Source organism: Mytilus trossulus, chromosome 7 (assembly GCF_036588685.1).
Source record: "Mytilus trossulus isolate FHL-02 chromosome 7, PNRI_Mtr1.1.1.hap1, whole genome shotgun sequence".
In the NCBI taxonomy this organism is placed as follows: domain Eukaryota; kingdom Metazoa; phylum Mollusca; class Bivalvia; order Mytilida; family Mytilidae; genus Mytilus; species Mytilus trossulus.
Genome location: NC_086379.1, coordinates 37,723,706 through 37,742,729, shown reverse-complemented (window position 1 = coordinate 37,742,729; position 19,024 = coordinate 37,723,706). Strand labels below are relative to the sequence as shown.

Sequence of the window (19,024 nt, the reverse complement as noted above, 5' to 3'; positions counted from 1 at the left end):
GAGGGAAACGCATTAAATATAAGAGAAAAACAGCGACACAACACTTGATTCGGAACGTGCAGTGTCAACGATCGGAAAGCTAAGGCTGGAGAAGAACCGACACACGAAAGACCTATATAATCGAAACGAAATAAAGTTAAATAGCTTAATTATTTTACGGTCAACTTTACTTCAGGGAGTCAGAATCATAGTTCAAATTATACTTTTACTGAAATTATACGTATTTGAGCAACACGACGGATACAGATGTGATGCAGGATAGCTTACCCGTCCGAAGCATATCAGATCACACGTAGGGTTCATGTCGCCCAGTCTTTAATTTTTCTGTGTTGTTTTTGTGCACTATTGTTTGTTTGTTGGCCTTTTTTACTTTTTAGCTATGCTGTTAATTGTTCATTTTTAGCAAGAAGTTATCACCTGGTAACATTTCTTTTAATAAACTTTTAAACAAATTTTAGCAGCCAATTAATGTCATATATAAAAATAAAATATATAAGATTTAGATATTGAATATGCTGGTCTTTTGGATAATTTTATAAATTATTTGCAATTATTGTTTTAATCTTAATATCAAAAAGAATATTTAATATAATATCATTGATAGTACTGCTTAATGCAAAATACAATATAAATTTTATAGTTCACGTTTGTATCATTTCTTTCAAGTTATATATTAAGAAGTATTCTATAAATAGATATATTAGAAGCCATGTTAATTAAAATTTAAAAGTTTTAAATTCTATATAAAAGCTTTCAAATAGATATAGGAAGATGTGGTGTGAGTGCCAATGAGACAACTCTCCATCCAAATAAGTTCATTACCGAACTGAACAAAGAAATAACGCGAGGGTGCCGTATACAGTGCATGAAATACGTACCCTTCCGGAGCACCTGATTTCACTCACGGTTGTTACTGGAGTTCGTGTTGTTTCTTATTTATTATTTACAACTGTTGATGTAAATTTTGTGAGTCTTGTTTACTCCTTGGTTTTGATTGTTATTGTCTTTTCATCAAAACCTATATGGACTATTCTCCTATATACCTTCTGGTAAACGTATATTAACGGACAAAATACTTGATCAACCGAAAACAACATCCTTGAAGGAATCAGACCGTAACACTGTTTTTAGTTCTAATTCCTTTGAAGTTGATCGTATTGATTAAAATTTCACTTGTGCATTCAGGTGTCTATTATGTAGCCTTTTTAACTATCATTTTACGTAGAAAAAAATCTGTGTACAACTGTTCGAGTTATTAAAAAATATGACCACCGATATTTATTTGAGAAACAGGGATCTAGGTCAAGCTCATGACCAACAAGTCACAGAAGAAATAGATGTCCATGTTGGTACGGAACACATTCAATCGGACAAAACAACCGGGAAATGGTCAATTTCTGACAATACAAAAGAGTTGCTTAGGGCAATTTTTGTGGAATTTATTGGTACATTGTTCTATGTCTTTATAGCAACGAACGGCTATTGGTATGGTCCAGGTTTTGTATTAACGTCACTTATGATAGCTTTTGGGAAAATAAGGTAAGGTTTGCTACGTTTAAAACAAACAATAATGCTTATTGTTAATTATGACTCGAATATGAAATGGTTTTAAGAGTTATATTTTGAAGTGACTGATAGGTCAAACAGGCCGGGTTAAATAATTGTATTGACAAATATCGTTTTTATATTGTATATAATTTTATACACAATGTCACTAAAATAAAATAATTCGTATTCGTATTTGTTAATGATTCATGGGATATTTAACGGATCACAGACTAGATAATACTACAGTAGATACATCTTCAGGTTTCTAGTACAGCAAAGTTTTCCGTCCTTCACGGATCTAATGTAAGATCACTGACAATCATCCAGTCAAATATTAATTATCATTATTTAATTAGCACAAATTATTGACGTAATCGACGGTAGCAAAACCTAAAAATGACAGATTTTTTTAATCAATGCTTTCTAATTTACATTGCAAATTTATTTACGTAGCTTGAATTCCATCCACAATATAGAATTCATTCATATATAAAATAATTTCTTGTTTCCATTTATTAGTGAAGAAGATATGTCACTATTTTTTTTAATATTTATTTCAGCGAAGGGCATTTTAATCCAGTAGTAACCCTTGCAGTAAGCATAAGTAGGGGATTTACCAGAATGACTGCACTCTATGTTATCGTTCAAGTGGTGGGAGGGATAGCAGGAGCGGCTTTAGCAAAAGTGAGATCAGTATTTTTAATATATGCTTAGTATAATGTAACATTTCTAACTGCAAGTACATAGATCACTGTAGCCGTATTTGGTATAACATATTTGAAATTTGATGTCCTCAATGCTCTTCAACTTTGTACTTGATTGGCTTTATAACTATTTAGATCTGAGCGTCAGTGATGAGTTTTATGTAGACGAAACGCGCGTCTGGTGTATTAAATTATAATCCTGAACCTTTGATAACTATGTTATAAAAAGTATGAACAACATGTAATTATGAAAAATTCGAATGAGGTCTCTCACAAATAAAAACACGCGTCCAAATTAATTGTAAGCCTGATATCTATAATGAGTTTATTTTAACCATTTGGTTAATTGCACTGCTGTTGCAGGCTTCCCGCCAAGGATTGTTTGACACTAATCACCTTTGACATGGTCATAATTATAACTTTGAATGTTTCGAAATACTAATGACTATACTCCCATCCATTTCCTCAGCTGTATTTCAGAAAACCAGTCGATATTTCTGGTATTTCATGCTATTCAAAGCATTTTTTTTTTTCATGATTAGAAAGGCACTGGTTAGTTGGGTTTATTTGTATCTGTAATGAGCTTATTGTTACTTACCTTGGATCTAGATTTTTCATTTTAGTTTTAACACGGTATGTTTATCAATCTATAAAAACTAATAATAATGGTGAAGTATTGAATGTTCCAGGCTGCCCAGCTTGATGATGTTTATCAATCTATAATTTTTTTTATAATACCTCAGTTATCATTTTCTATTTAAAATAAGTACACAATAATTTCACTATTTTGCAAATTACAAGCTTTAAACTATTGGACCGGTCAAAAATTTCCAACTATTAGACCTTGGTGAAACTATTGGACCGCAAGCTTCATTATATTTCAGTGAATTTTAAATGCAGCTACTCGATTGGAGGATTTTGAAATTAACTCGCGGAGTAACGACGTCGTGCTTACCTATTGTATCTAATATAGGGTTGACGTCAGTGCAAGACGTAGCCTTAGCATTTGAACATATCTATGAAGTAAACGATATGGTTTGGTTTCTTCATTTTAATATTACAATAGTTGATTTATCACCGCCATTGCTTGTCTGTTGTCTTTTTCGATATAATAAAATACTTACTGACTGGATATTCGTGGAATAGTAAGTTTATTGTCCCTTGGATACAGCTATTCCCCTCAGCTACGCCTCATGACAATAGTTACTCCTCGGGACAATAAACTTACTATTCCACTCATACCCAGTCAATAAGTATACGTTATTGTATAGCAATATAACATTATTCCCCAATATTCATGCAATAACCCTATAATATTACACTAGTGCAATAAATCTTCAAAATTCATGACGTCATCAACGACAAAATCTTAGTTAAAACAAGTTTTTACTTTAAATATTATATTGCTATACAATAAAGGGTTATTGTATGGAGATTGGGGAGTATTCATGCAATAACCTTATAATACTAATGGTGAGATATTGAATGTTTCAGGTTGTCTTTTTTGATGATTTCAATGCCGTTAGATTAGAACCATATCTCACTGTTTTGGGTAAATCTGTTGAACCTGCAAATGGAATTCTATGTGAAGGATTAAGTACCTTTCTACTTGTGTTAATGTACTTAATGTGTATAGTAGATAAAAGAAATAAGAACTCGATGTTGTCACCAATAGCCATTGGATGTGTTATAACGGCAAACATTGTAACAACGTGAGTATTAAGAAAAAACAGCATGTTGAGTATTTGTTGATAATTTGTATATAAAACTAACTGTGAATGGTTGTGCACTTCTTTTTTTTTAAATCTCCAATTCAAAAGTCCATACAATCGACTTAATCCAACGTTATCAACCAATGGAACAAGTGGAAACAACTCTTACATTCTTGACTTGAAGATATATAGTTTATATATATCAATTAAAATATCAATTATCGTTTTTTTTTTTAAATTATATGTTTGCAAAAGTATAAAATATTGGAAAAACGAATGATTTCATAGATTACCTTTAAGTTAGCGGTATTTGGTACAACTATTTTGGGAAATTATTGCCCTCAATGTTCTTCAACTTTATACTTATGACTTGAATCTGCTCATTTTTCCCCGAGCATAGATAATTGACCTGTTGATTGAATATATAATTGAGTGATTGTTTGATGTCTTTCGGCAAGTAGTGTATGTATATCCATGGTATTAACATTTAAAAGATAACTCCGATATGTAGGTTTTGAAAAGCATTTTGACAAGGACGAAGGTTGATTAATAAAGTGTTCTATTTACAAAATCAATAGTTTAGTGTCACAATATAAGCCTAAAAGTAGGTCCAATTAGAATCCGTCAAATAGTAGTTGAAGTTTACCCTTTCAGAGCACCTGAGATAACCCCTAGCTTTTGTTGGAGTTCGTGTTGCTTATTTTTTTAGTTTTCTATGTTGTGACATGTGTATTATTGTTTGTCTGTTTCTCTTTTTCGTTTTTAGCCATGGCGTAATTTTATTCGATTTATGAATACGACTGTCTCTCTGGTATCTTTCGTCCCATTTTTTGTAACACACACTTTCTACAAAATACGTTGAATTCAACTTCCTCTTCCTCACTTCAAAACCGGACTACCTCTGTGCATCGGTTTGACTCCAATGATGGAGAAGTACAACTGACAATATTTCTATATATTAATATATATATTATAGTTCATGATAAGTCAAAATCTTGACTTATTGAATTCTAGTTAAACATTTTATAAGGCAAAGTTTTAATTGTCTGGCTTATGTTTGTTCAATGTTTGTTGTTGCTAACTTTGAATATATATTTCTTTTCAGAGCTAAATTATTGAGCATTCTCAAAGAAAGCTATGCTTGCAGCACGCATCGATCGCGTAACCAGTCGTTCATATTACCTTATGGACCAAACTCATATAGATTTTAGAATACTAGTATTCAAGTATATTCAAAGATCAAAGGGGGACAATCAAACACTGGGGATGATCCTGGGCTCTCCGAAAGGGTTAACAGATCCTGCTCCACATGTCACACCCATTGTGTTACTCCTGATATTTAAAAAAAACGATAAATAGTGTTATTCGGTAGGTCACATTCGTGAAAAGGAAAGTGGATTGAAGTGACGACATAATGTACATATCCGATATCATCTGTGAACCGGTTATTGCAAAACGGTCAACCAACTCGTGATGGCGTCCGTAAAATTCAACTTTACCATTTTGAACTCTTAGTAAAGTTATAACTCATGATTTATATATATATATATATATAAAAATTTAATAAATTAATTAAAAAACTGAAACATGAAAAAAAAATAATTGATGGCCTTGTGGCATATTTATAAGAACAGATCAATTTTGCGTTATCTCCTAGACATAATTTTTTACGCAAGATATTACCAAATAACAATAGAGTGAGAATCCCTCATTCCTGTAATTGTCTAAAAGTGTTAATGTCGACTTTGTGAGCTCTAACAAGTTATAAATATATTATTATAACAATGGTATTTCATGAGCGCACATTTAGATGTTCCTGATCAGTGTGTTAATTTATTTTCTTACAAGCAAAAAGAGGAACGAAAGATACCAGAGGGACAGTCAAACTCATAAATCGAAAATAAACTGAAAACACAATGGCTTAAAATTAACAAGACAAATAGACAAGCAATAGTACACATCACACAACATAAAAAACTAAAGAATAAACAACACTAACCCCACAAAAACTAGGGGTGATCGTAGGTGCTCTGGAAGTGTAACTTGCTACTTTAGATCAATGGAGAGAATGAATATAAAAAATGACAATGAGTGCCAATGATTACAGTCTTATTTAGTTGTATTGTAATTTAGTTTATATCTTTTTTTTCTACATATCATTGTACTGTTGATCATCCATTAGTATACTTCCTCAATAAGTATTATCAAAAGTCATCAAAATACGTATGGATTGTGAAATTGAACATCTATTGTCTGTCCTATATAACATAATCAACCTGCAATACAGGATGAAGCATTCATATATGTCACTATTGAAAACATTGCATTAACCTACTCTGGTTTAAAGGTGAGTAACATATATGATACAAGATTGCATTTTCATCTTTAAAACAAACTTGATTGAAAACCATAGAGTCCTCGTTGTGTTCACTGTTGTGATAAAAACTTAAAACCTGCTTAATTTACAGTTTGAATGTGACCGGTGGATCCATGAATCCTGCTCGAAGTTTCGGACCTGTCGTGTGTCTGTTGAACACCAAGTACAGTCATCTCGTATGGAAGTATCACTATGTGTACTGGGTCGGACCTACAGCTGGATCAATAGTAGCGGCTGTTGTTTATAGGTTAATATACCATCAGATTTTTTTTTCAATAACACCTTTTCTCGCCAACATATTCTGACAATGAAAGAAAATTTTCTCTTCAGTGTTAACTTTCACTCTTTCAAAATGGTTTAAGATTGGATGTTAATTCCTTGTTTGTATACCAAAATAATGTTACTTTGATTTTCTTAACCAAATTTTGATACACTTATTATAAAAATATCACCAGGGATGGCATAGATACAAACATTACAAATCTCAATTTTCTATTTGTAACTGTTGCATAGTACATACTAGGCAACGAAAAACAAATGTGAACAACTCAAACTAAACAAACCAAATACAACCTACTAACCTACTAATAGTTGTATAGTTTTTAATATATATAATGTATTTCAGATTCATATTAAGTACAGAGCCCTGTTGTTGCAGAACCCAATGAATAACTTCATATTGTAGGTAAAATAATCAACTTATGAAAATATTGAATTGAATGAAGGCAACAGTAGTATTAATTCGATTTAGCAAACACAAATCCGGGTAACAAACTAAAACCAAGGGAAACGCATCAACTATAAGAGGAAAACAACGGAACATCAAAAACACTGAACTTAAACAACAGCAAACGCCAAAATACATAGAAATCAAAGCTGGTACAGGACACTTTAAAATAACATGAAATAGTATATATATTTGATTAGGGTCCAGCTGAAGGACGCCTCCGGGTGCGGGAATTTCTCGCTGCATTGAAAACCTCCTGCTGTTGTCTGTTCTATGGTCCGGTTGTTGTTTCTGTGACACATTCAATATTTTCATTCTCAATTTTATTTATTGAACCTGATTTGTGTAGCTAGTCAAACATCCCGCTCATATAGTAATGTTAAAAATACCGCTAATATAATAATGTTAAAAATACCGCTAACACTTATGATAATGTTAAAAATACCGCTACAATGACAATACTACATGAAAAGTTTTTAGTATAAAAAGTAAAATCACAAAAATACTGAGGAGTATTCAAAACAGAAATAATGACACACGCAATAACACTGAGCACAGAAAAATACATAATTTCAATAAGATGTTAGTTCATTACAACATAAAGCGTTAATATTGATGTGTATCTCTTATTTAAAGAGATCGTCAGGATAAGTTGGTTTAAAAAAAAATTGTTTAGATTTTTTTATTTGTAGAACGTTATTCTTGATACCATTCTTTATGTTTGAAATCTTCCCAAATGTTGTTTCGTTTTGTTTTCAGATGTTGTCAAAACTGGATGTTCTACGGGTACAGAATCAAGATGAATAATATAGATTTATATGACTAAATTTTATACTGAACAGTTTTTCTGTATTGTAATTAATGTTTCAAACGTTCTTATATTTGCAAACAAATGTGGATTTAACTATAATATATTATGTTCAAAGCATTTTGTTATAATACGTAAGTTCCGTAAAGATATCACAGACGATAACGTATATTAGAATCAAACAAGATTTTCTTTGATTTTTTGTGTGGCACTTTGTAGCAGAATTCTTAAACAATATCTTGGTATTTAAACTTTATCTGTATCATTTGGGAAAAATGGAAAGATAGCAAAAAAACTAGCACATTTTGTTTAGAACTTTTCAACACAATGAAATATAAAGATATTTCAAAACATAAAAACAAATGACAAAAAACAAATTTCTGTCTACCGTCATAGTCATTGTCTTTATACATTCGAAGATGTCTTATAGACAAGAACTTTTCAACGCTTAAATTGAGTGATTGATTGACTATTGCTTGTTTAACTTCCTTACTTACTTAATCCTCTTCGTGCTTTGATGCACATAAGGCCGACACTAGCTCTCTCCATAACACTCTGTCTTGTGCTTTCTTCTCTACTTCTCGCCATGACATCCCAACCTCCTTCATCTAAATTTCCACTGTTCTTCTCCATGTTTCGGGTCTTCTCCTTTTCCTCTTGCAAGTTGAAGTCCACCTCAGTGACACTTTGGCGATGTTTGCTGGTTCCTTCATTAAGACATGCCCTATCCATTTCCATCTTCTTGTTTTTATTTCATTCCTTATATCTCTTTGTGCTGTTTGGTTATTTTGTTGGGCCAAAAGATTTTGCATATTCTTCTCAAGCAGATATTGTGGAATTCAGCCAGTTTGTTGAAGTCAGTGTGTATAATTCTCCAACCTTCTGAGGCATAAAGCAGTATAGATTTGACATTGCTGTTGTAGATTTTAAGCTTTGTGTTTCTGGCAAGGGATGACAATTTCCAGATTGGTCTGTGTTGACATTCTAGCCTTACTCAGTCTTGCTTTGATGTCTTTGGTGGTCCCATAATCACTGTTTATTACACTGCCTAGGTATGTAAAGTCTTTTATTCCCTCGATGTTTAAGGATCCTATCTTTATTGGAAGTTTATTTGATCGGTCGTTGATTGACATGACTTTCGTTTTCTCGATGTTTATTTTGAGTCCAAGTTTGTTTGACATAGTATTAAGTCTTGAAGTTTTCTTTTGCATTTGTGTTCTTTAGCTGGATATTGAGCAAATCTCATGTCTGACGCCTGCATCCACTGAGAACCAATCAGAAAGTTATCCATTGTGTAATACATTACTTTCATACTTGTCGTAGAATATCTTTATTAGCTTGACTAAGTGTGAATAGTTGTGCTCTCTTTTAAGAAAACTCTTAGGTAGATTCAAAATAGAGTCCAACATTATTAATTAACACAACGATTGGAAACAACCCTAACATTCCTGACCTAGTAGAGGCGTTTCCCGAAAATATATAGTGTCGAAAACATGAAAATCATTAAAAGAGGGACGAAAGATACCAAAGGGACAGTCAAACTCATAAATCTAAAACAAACGGACAACGCCATGGCTAAATAATGAAAAAGACAAACAGAAAAACAATAGTTCACGTGACACAACATAGAAAACTAAAGAATAAACAACACGAACCCCACCAAAAACTAGGGGTGATCTCAGGTGCTCCGGAATGGGTAAGCAGATCCTGCTCCACATGCGGCACCCGTCGCGTTGCTTATGTGATTACAAATCCGGTAAATAGTCTAATTCGGTAGGTCAAATTCATGAAAGGGAAGGGGATTGTAGTTACGACGTAAGGAACATATCCGATATCATTTGTGAAACGGTTATTCCATAACGGTCAACCAACTCGTGATGGCGTCCGTAAAATTTACGAAGGGATGATTTCAACTTCACCATTTGGAACTCTTGGTTTAATAGCTTCCTTGTGAGCAGTAACCCTCTATCAAGAAAATCATGATAGGAAATGCAAGCACGGGAATATCGTATCAATTGGGAGATATATACCCCGTATGCAGGTGCTGCTGGAATGTTGCTACTTAGAAATGGAAAGTTCACAATTGGAAAGCTGAAATCATCTCTTTTGTCGTAAAGTTTTGTCTTCAACCGACCCTCATTGTCAATTTCTAGATGTAAGTCAAGATATGAAGCCGACATAACTGTATCTGTAGTATCCTTTATCTCCAATTCGATGGGATAGATGCGATCCACATAGTCACCAAATTTTGAATTGTTTAGTGAAAGAACGTCATCTATATAGCGGAAAGTAGAGTTAAAGGATATTGCTAACTTCTTATCTTTCTTCCTAAGAAGTTCCTGCATGAAGTCAGCCTCATAATAATAAAGAAACAAGTCAGCAAGTAGAGGGGCACAGTTTGTTCGCATTGGGATGCCGACAGTCTGTTGAAAAACACGTCCTCCAAACGTAACAAATATGTTGTCAATCAAGAAATCAAGCATCTTGATAATATCGGTTTCAGAGAATTTTTTGTTTTAATCAGAGTGATTCTTTACAAAGTAGGATTTATCCCTCCCTAAGACAAGATACTTGTATCTACGTTGGCCATTCTTTTTAATGAAGCAAAGTAATACCAACTCTTTTAATTTGTCTTTTAGTTTGGAATGTGGAATACTTGTGTAAAGAGTAGAAAAGTCAAATGTTTTAATACTGTTACAAGATGAAAGAGAGTTAGATTGAATGTACTATAAAAGATCTTTGGAATTTTTAAGTGTCCACATCTGATTCACGCCACCTCTATAATAGGCAGTTTCACAATAACTTTGAAGCCCGTCTTTGATTGCTGATAAAATAGATGTTAATAATTTAGAAAGGGGTTTCGTGGAGCACTTGGAAGACCCAGCGAAATACCGTTATTTGTAAAGACACTTATGTAGTTTAGGTATCCAATACAGAGATGGAAGATCCAGTTCTTCATCTTTGGTTGAAATACAATGGAACAAAGAACAGTCCTATGATTATCCAGGATTTCCTCTTTGGTAAGTGTCGTGAGGGTATATGTTGAGTTTCCAAGTGAATTGTCTATACCTAATTCGCTTATAAAGCAATTAATGTAATGACTTTTAGACAAAAACGATGTTATTTGGGGCTTTATCTGCGGGGACAACAACATATTTATCATGGAGGTCGGATAGGTGTTTAGCCACATTTGGGTCTTTGAAGATTGACGTAGAATGGGCATTGATAGACCCATTCAGTTTCTTAATTCTTATTTGTATTAACGACCTCACTGCCTTAATCCATTCGGATAGAGTGGATACGCCTTCCTTCTCGCGCTTAGCTCATTGCCTGGCATAATCCTCGACTTAATCCATCAAAATTTTAAAGTTGTATTTCCAATTGATGGATTAAGGCTCACGATATTTCGGACCTTTCGATAACACGTTTCGTAGAGAAGTGTTATTAACAATGTTAAGGTCACCGGTAATAACGTGGCCAGCAGGATTATATGTGAATTGGGAACTAGCACAAGTGCAATCAGGAGGTTTAGACTTGAAGTCGTCAATATCGAGATCCTGCAAAACGCGTTTGTAATTGAAAATTTTAGTTGCAATAGGTTTGGTATAGGTATAAGAAATTATTGGTACAGACTGGTCTTTGAAATAAGGAGGTATTTTCGATTGAACTAATTTATGATGAAGGATATTGCCTAGGTTGACGCGATCGAGACCTTTGTTGGCAAAGGAAAGATTTAGAAAAGATCTTTTTTCTTTTTCATCTTTTCCAATGCGAACTGGCTTGAAAAGTCTGTGACTTGCAATATCCGAAATAATAGCTTGTAGTTTGTATTGGTTTGAATGAGGGTTTGTAACAGTGGATTCCAAACATAAATTGAACCGAGAATGAAGTTTTGAAAGGGGTAATGAATAAAGTTTCGTGCGAATGGGATGAATATCTAACGGTTTTTGTATGCATGGCAGCAAGTCATTAATAGAGACATCATGCAGAGAGGGTGATGTATAATGATGATGACCATGACTACGTCTACGTCGAGGAGTCGAGTTGAAAATATTCATTACACTCACAGAGTTACAGGAAGGACTAGATAGAATACCTATACAATCAATTTTGTCATTGCAGCCATACGGTGTTGCAGTTCCCAATTGTCTAATCCAGTAGTCTTCTTTTTGTCTACGGAGAGTCGTTGAAAGATTAGGATTGTTAGAGCTATGGTATATCTTTTCGATAATTCAAACTGTCATAGAAACGATGGAATGATCTGGCTGATTGAAATGCTGGTATAGAATGTCGTTAGCATTGAGGTTAATGTCTGATCTATGACCGCACATACGTTTGTTTAGCCTTCCTCTCGTTTCACCGACGTATACCAATCCGCAAAGGTTGCACTCTAATCCGTAGACGACATTTATCGATTTACAAATCAGATCATCGTAACTTCTGGTAAAATATGACTTCTTGGTCAAATTGCTAGTGAATTCAGCATCTATAATTGAAATAGCACAAGTTTTGCAGCCTTTGGTCTCACATTTTGAAATGCGACAGTGTTGTACTGTGACATCAAAAACCAAAATGTCTTTAAGGAGAACTGAACAAGGCTGTATATGTGTTATATTGCTGTTGTCACAAGGACGATGATCTGAATGAGTCGTGTTAGGGATATTTGTCATGGCTGTTGATGAGGGGACACCTGCCGTATCAGACGACACCGTGGTGACGTCTGTTTCGGACCTTTTTATACTGGGCGACGTCCGAGTCAGTTTCCTGTTAGTTCTTCGTGAGTTCATGCAATTGTAGTTTTGCTATTGGGCGGATGATGTCCTCGGGGACAAAATGTCCACCAGCAGAGACATCGACCCAGTGTAATAAAAGAGGGGCGAAAGATACCAAAGGGACAGTCAAACTCATAAATCTAAAACAAACTGACAACGCCCTGGCTATAAAATGAAATAGACAAACAGAAAAACAATAGTACACGTGACACAACATTGAAAACTTAAGAATAAACAACACGAACCCCACCAAAAACTAGGGGTGATCTCAGGTGCTCCGGAAGGGTAAGCAGATCCTGCTCCACATGCGGCACCCGTCGTGTTGCTCATGTGATTACAAATCCGGTAAATAGTCTAATTCGATAAGTCAAATTCATGAAAGGGAAGGGGATTGTAGTTACGACGTAAGGAACATATCCGATATCATTTGTGAAACGGTTATTCCATAACGGTCAACCAACTCGTGATGGCGTCCGTAAAATTTACGGAGGGATGATTTCAACTTCACCTTTTGGAACTCTTGGTTTAATAGCTTCCTTGTGAGCAGTAACCCTCTATCAAGAAAATCATGATAGGAAATGCAAGCACGGGAATATCTTATCAATTGGGAGATATATACCCCGTATGCAGGTGCTGCTGGAATGTTGCTACTGAGAAATGGAAAGTTCACAATTGGAAAGCTGAAATCATCTCTTTTGTCGTAAAGTTTTGTCTTCAACCGACCCTCATTGTCAATTTCTAGATGTAAGTCAAGATATGAAGCCGAGCAAAAACTCCCGCTTATTTATAATATTAAATATACTGCTAATAGGACAACAACACGTGGCATGAATATATACTCAAACGATAGAAAATTCGTCACAGAAAAGTACATAAACCAATAATTTAAATTTCAGTACACTATTAAGCTACTGGTATCAGATTGATGTTTATCTCGTATTCGAAGATTTTTGTCTGGTTAAGTTGGTTGCATTTCAGTTTAGAATGTATTTATTATGGAATGTTATCCTTATGACCTATATATATGCTTGAAATCTTGCAAACATATTTTTCCATTTTATTTTCAGATGTGGTAAGAACTGGAATTTCCAGTAGTACAGAAACCAGATGAATAATATAAATTGTATGACTGAATTTGTACTGAACAGTTTTTCTGTATAATTGATACACTCCTCTGAGGAGCCAATTTTTTCTAGAACTAAACTTTCTTAACCTGATTTTTGGGTTTATATGACTGTTAAAAGAAAAATAGTGAAGAAAAAATCATATGATGGTGCACATTTATTTTTTGTTACGGTTGTATTGTGTTCAACAATAATAAAAACTCATGCACAGTAATTTCATCTAGATAACAAAAACGCATAACGTTAAAAAATGAGAAACAATTCAAACCAGAAAAACAAACGACAACAGATTCGGCGAATAACAAATTTGACTGAAAGAAACAAACAACAACCTACGAGTAGTATTTATTATACATATAATGTTTTCCAAACTCATATTAAGTACCGAATCCTGTTGTTGCAGAACCCGATGACTTGCTTTGTATTGTAAGTAAAATCGTAAACATAAGAAAATATTTAATTAAAGAATGGCAACAGTAGTATAACACTGTTTAAAGTTAGTAATTCGATTAAGCCAATACAAATCCGGGTAAACAAAATCAAATAGACGGAACATATCAAATATAAGAGGAAAACAATGGAACATTAAAAGCATTGAACTACATCAACAGCAAACGCCAGAAAGGAAACCGACTGTAGAAAACGACTTCCATATTCCTGACTTTGTACAGGACACTTTAAGAAAAAAATATGGGTTGAAACTGGATGTTATAGCTAGCAAGAACTCCCGCTTATTTATAATATTAAATATACTGCTAATAGAACAACAACACGTGGCCTGAATACTGTATTCTCAAACGATAGAAAACTCGTCACAGAAAAGTACATAAACCAATAATTTAAATTTCAGTACACTATTAAGCTACTTGTATAAGATTGATGTTTATCTCGTATTCGAACATTTTTGTCGGGTTAAGTTGGTTGCATCTCAGTTTAGAATGTATTTATTATGGAATGTTATCCTTATGACCTATATATATGCTTGAAATCTTGCAAACATATTTTTCCATTTTATTTTCAGATGTGGTTAGAACTGGAATTTCCAGCAGTACAGAAACCAGATGAATAATACAAATTGTATGACTGAATTTGTACTGAACAGTTTTTTTCTGTATTGTAGTTAATGTATCAAATAGTCTTTTACTTTTACCCAAATGTTGGTTTTAACTGTAACATATTATTGTTACAACATATTTTGACGTTAAATAAAAGCAACAGTAGTATACAGCTGTTTTAAAGTCACAAATCAGGGTTACAAACACAAACCGAGGGAAACTATGTAAGTTTCAAATACAAATCGTGATTAATCACGTATATAAGAATCAAAGAGATTTTCAAAGAGTTTTTGTGCATCACGATATTGTAGATTAAAAATTATAGAATTCTGACATAAAACCAACTAAGTAGTAAAACTCTATCTGCTTATTGCGAAAAAATGACAGATTACAGATATTGAACTAGCGAAATGTTTATAAAAAATCTTAACATCATGTTTTAATCGAACTTTAACCAATACAAATAAATATATAGATGTTCAGCTTTGTTTCACAAAATAAGATTTAGTAGTAGTGGATTATAAAGGCATAAACACTTTAATAAATGATTACACACATAATTCATATTGGAATTTGCCTTTTAGATCTAGCATTACTTAAAATGAATGATTTTCATACACATAATTGAAATGATGGTATATATTAATTGTACATTTTATATTAATGAAACAGAAAAAAATGTAAAGATATAAATAAATATAAACACTAATTAGATAAAAGATAATAAGAATTTTATTTTGAGCAAAATTCATTTGAGAAATGCTAAAAAAAGTAGAGAAAACGGGTTACTCTTCCCATGATAAAAGAGGGTGACAGTACCCAGTAGTCAGCACTTATGTGTTGACTTGAGTTATCAATGATATGTTCAAAACTATAAATTAACTGGGTTTTTTTGTATTTTTAAATACTGAGGCTTTTCTACCTCAGGAATAGATTACCTTAGCTGTATTTGTCAAAACTTTTAGGAATTTTTGGTCCTCAATGCTCTTCAACTTCGTACTTTATTTGGCCTTTTTAACAATTTTTTATTCGAGCGTCACTGATGAGTCTTTTGTAGACAAAACGCGCGTCTGGCGTAAATATGAAATTTCAATCCTGGTATCTATGATGAGTTTATTTACCTTTCTCGTTAAAGAAACCATCTTTTTCCAATACCTGTTTTAAATCAGACCATGACAAAAACTCTATTGTATTTTTTTCTTTTTTTTAATTTCAAAAAGAATTTTTTTATAAAAAGGATACATTCTTTACCCGAAAAAGTTTTTAATGCATTTCAAATTTCAAAACTTTGTTTCTCAGAGGTAACTGTAACCATATGACTTTAAGATTCAATAGATAAAGTTAACTTTTCTAATCACTTGGCGCTCGTCGTCAGTCCCCAATGTTCGCAAAAGAAGTACAAATTTTACGGCCACTCTATATGTTATTGCAAATTTGGTAAATAGTCTAATTCGGTAGGTCACATTTGTGAAAAGTGAAGGGTATTGTAGTTACGACTTTAGGAACATATCCGATATCAACTGTGAAACGGTTATTACATAACGGTCAACCAACTCGTGATATGATGACTTTTGTTCTGCTGTACCATTAACCCTTACAGGAAGATGTCTTAATGACTTTATTTCCCGGAATGGACTAAAACGCGATAAGGTGTATCAATTGGATTCATAACTTTTAAACAATGATTGCTTCAGTCGAGGATCATGCCAGGCAATGGATTGAACGCCAGAACTAAGACGTAGATATTCTGTCCGAATGAATTACAGCTGTGCGGTTGTAGATAAAAATCAGAATTAAGAAACTGAATGAATCTATTTATACCTTTGTTACATCAATCTTTAACGAACCAAATGATTCAATACACTTGTCCCAACTCAATGACAAATGAATTGTTGTCCCCTTCAGATGTAGTCCAAAACAACTTCGTGTGTGTGTGAATCTCATAACATAAACTGCTTGATGAATTAGGTATTGACAATTCACTTTGAAACTCAACATATACCCCTTTGGCACTAACTCAGGAGAATATCCTGGGTAAGACTTCTGCTTTTCATTCATTTAGAATATCAACCATGAATGATGAGCTGGATCTTCCATCACTTTATTGGAAACATTAAATACATTGGTGTCCTTCCAAAAATCGGTATATTGGTAGGTCTTCCAAGTGCTCCATTCAACATCAATTGTATCAGCAATTAAAACCGGGTTTAGAAGTAAATGTGAACCTTCACATTCTAGAGGTGGTGTGAATCAAAAATGGGAAAAATTACAACGATCTTAAAGAGTAAATACATAAAGACAACAGTAGTAGACCGCTGTTCGAAATTCATCAATCGATTGAGGGAAAAAATCCGTGTTACAAACTACAACTGAGTGAAAGACACAAGAGAAATTCAACACTAAAATGCAACACACAGAAACGAACTTTAATATAATAATGGCCATTTTTTGACTTAGTACAGGACATTTAAAAAAAAAAACACTGATGTGTTGAACCTAGTTTTGTGGTTAGCCAAACGTCCCGTTTTTATGTCAATGTCAAATAAAACATTTAAATTACAACATTACATGGCAGGACTGCAAAACATATAATGGGAGAACATACAGGACAGAGAAACATACAAATTACAGCTATCAAAAGGTATCAGGCTTATAATTTAATACGCCAGACGCACGTTTCGTATACATAAGATTCATCAGTACGCTCAGATTAAAAAAGTTCGAAAGCCGAAAAAAGTACAAAGTTTAAGAGCATTGAGGACCAAAAGTTCCAAAAAGTTGTGCCAAATACGGCTAAGGTTATCTGCCTTGGATAAGAAAATCCTTAGTATTTAGAATAGTTCATACTTTGGCAAACAGTAAAGAACAAAAAAATAACTATATAATAGATAAACATGTTAAAACCGAAGTGGTGAGAAACAACAGAATAAAAACTAATACGTAAAACATAAAAAAGGCACAGCCTAACAACGTATTATATAGTAGCCGAAGAGATCAACGACCAAAGGTGACGTAACATTTGAATTTCTAATTTTTCCCCAAAAAAGTTAGGATAGAGTTCAAGATGAGGTCTGTTATATTGATATAACATGTATTAATAACAATGAAGATTACAATACTTATTAATATTAAATAGTGGTAGTATTTAGATAATTAATTGAATTATCTAGCTATGTCGGTATTTCCTTTTAATCAAACTGTAAATCAAATGCATCGTACAAATTTGTTGATCCAAACTTAAATCTTATAAATGAACTGGGTGATAAATAGAAGGGACAAAAAAAGATTTACAACTATAAACGATAAGACAGTTGACAAAATTCGTTGAGAATATCAAATATAACAATCTAAGTCTGCAACAGTAGTTAAACATTTATTAAACAAAAAGAACATGTGGTATGATTGCAAATGAGACAACTCTCCACAAGAAACCATAATGACACAGAAATTAACAATTATAGATCACCGTACGGACTTTAACAACGAGAAAAGACCATACCGCATAGTCATCTTTAATAGGCCCAGAAATGACAATGTAAAACAATTCAAACGAGAAAACTAACGGCCTAATTTATGTACAAAAAATTGAACGAAAAACAAATATGTAACACATAAACAAACGACGACCACTGAATTACAGGCTCCTCACATGGGACAGGCACATTCATACAGAATGTGGCGGGGTTAAACATGTTAGTGGGATCACAACCCTCTCCTTAACCTGGAACAGTGGTATAACAGTACAACATAAGAACGAACTATGAAAATAAGTTGAAAAAAACTTAACTCATCAGATGGACACAAGTAGACGTGGACGGGTACTTGTATATCCCAACAACAAAAAGACACTAGGTACATATCTGAGAGTACTGGCAGTTAACTGACAGCTAGTTCAAAGCCTCTCACAACTTATAAAAACAAATCACGCATCTAAGACTAAATTATCAATCCCTACACATCCAACACCCAATGGATGTCGTGTAAAGACGTCATAAACAGTCAGAGAAAAACATGACATTTGACTGTTCTACACTTTACACAAATATTCCCATTTCAAAAGAAAATGACAAATTGAAAGAGTTGGATCTGATTCGCTTCGTGTATGGCCATCACAGTTATAAGAATCTTGACATAGAAAGGGATAAATTCTACCTTTAAAAAAATCATACTCATTCTAACAAAACATTCGCAGAAACT

The 19,024-nt window shown here is 33.4% G+C and overlaps 1 protein-coding gene across 1 annotated transcript; it reads left to right on the top strand.

Annotated features, from left to right (window-relative positions):
• The first annotated feature begins 1,233 nt into the window (after positions 1-1,233).
• LOC134727004 (aquaporin-like) lies at positions 1,234-7,908 on the top strand. Its single transcript, XM_063591392.1, has 6 exons — positions 1,234-1,539; positions 2,109-2,232; positions 3,747-3,964; positions 6,433-6,588; positions 6,967-7,022; positions 7,828-7,908. The coding sequence occupies exons 1-5, from the start codon at positions 1,265-1,267 to the stop codon at positions 7,007-7,009; spliced, it is 816 nt and encodes a 271-aa protein (XP_063447462.1). The 5' UTR covers positions 1,234-1,264; the 3' UTR covers positions 7,010-7,022; positions 7,828-7,908.
• The last annotated feature ends 11,116 nt before the right edge of the window (positions 7,909-19,024 follow it).

Excerpts from the sequence above, each read along its gene's own strand:
- LOC134727004 (XM_063591392.1), top strand. The coding sequence starts at position 1,265 with ATGACCACCGATATTTATTTGAGAAACAGGGATCTAGGTCAAGCTCAT. Across the intron at positions 1,540-2,108 it reads ATAGCTTTTGGGAAAATAAG|CGAAGGGCATTTTAATCCAG; the intron begins GTAAGGTTTGCT and ends TATTTATTTCAG. Across the intron at positions 3,965-6,432 it reads ACGGCAAACATTGTAACAAC|TTTGAATGTGACCGGTGGAT; the intron begins GTGAGTATTAAG and ends CTTAATTTACAG.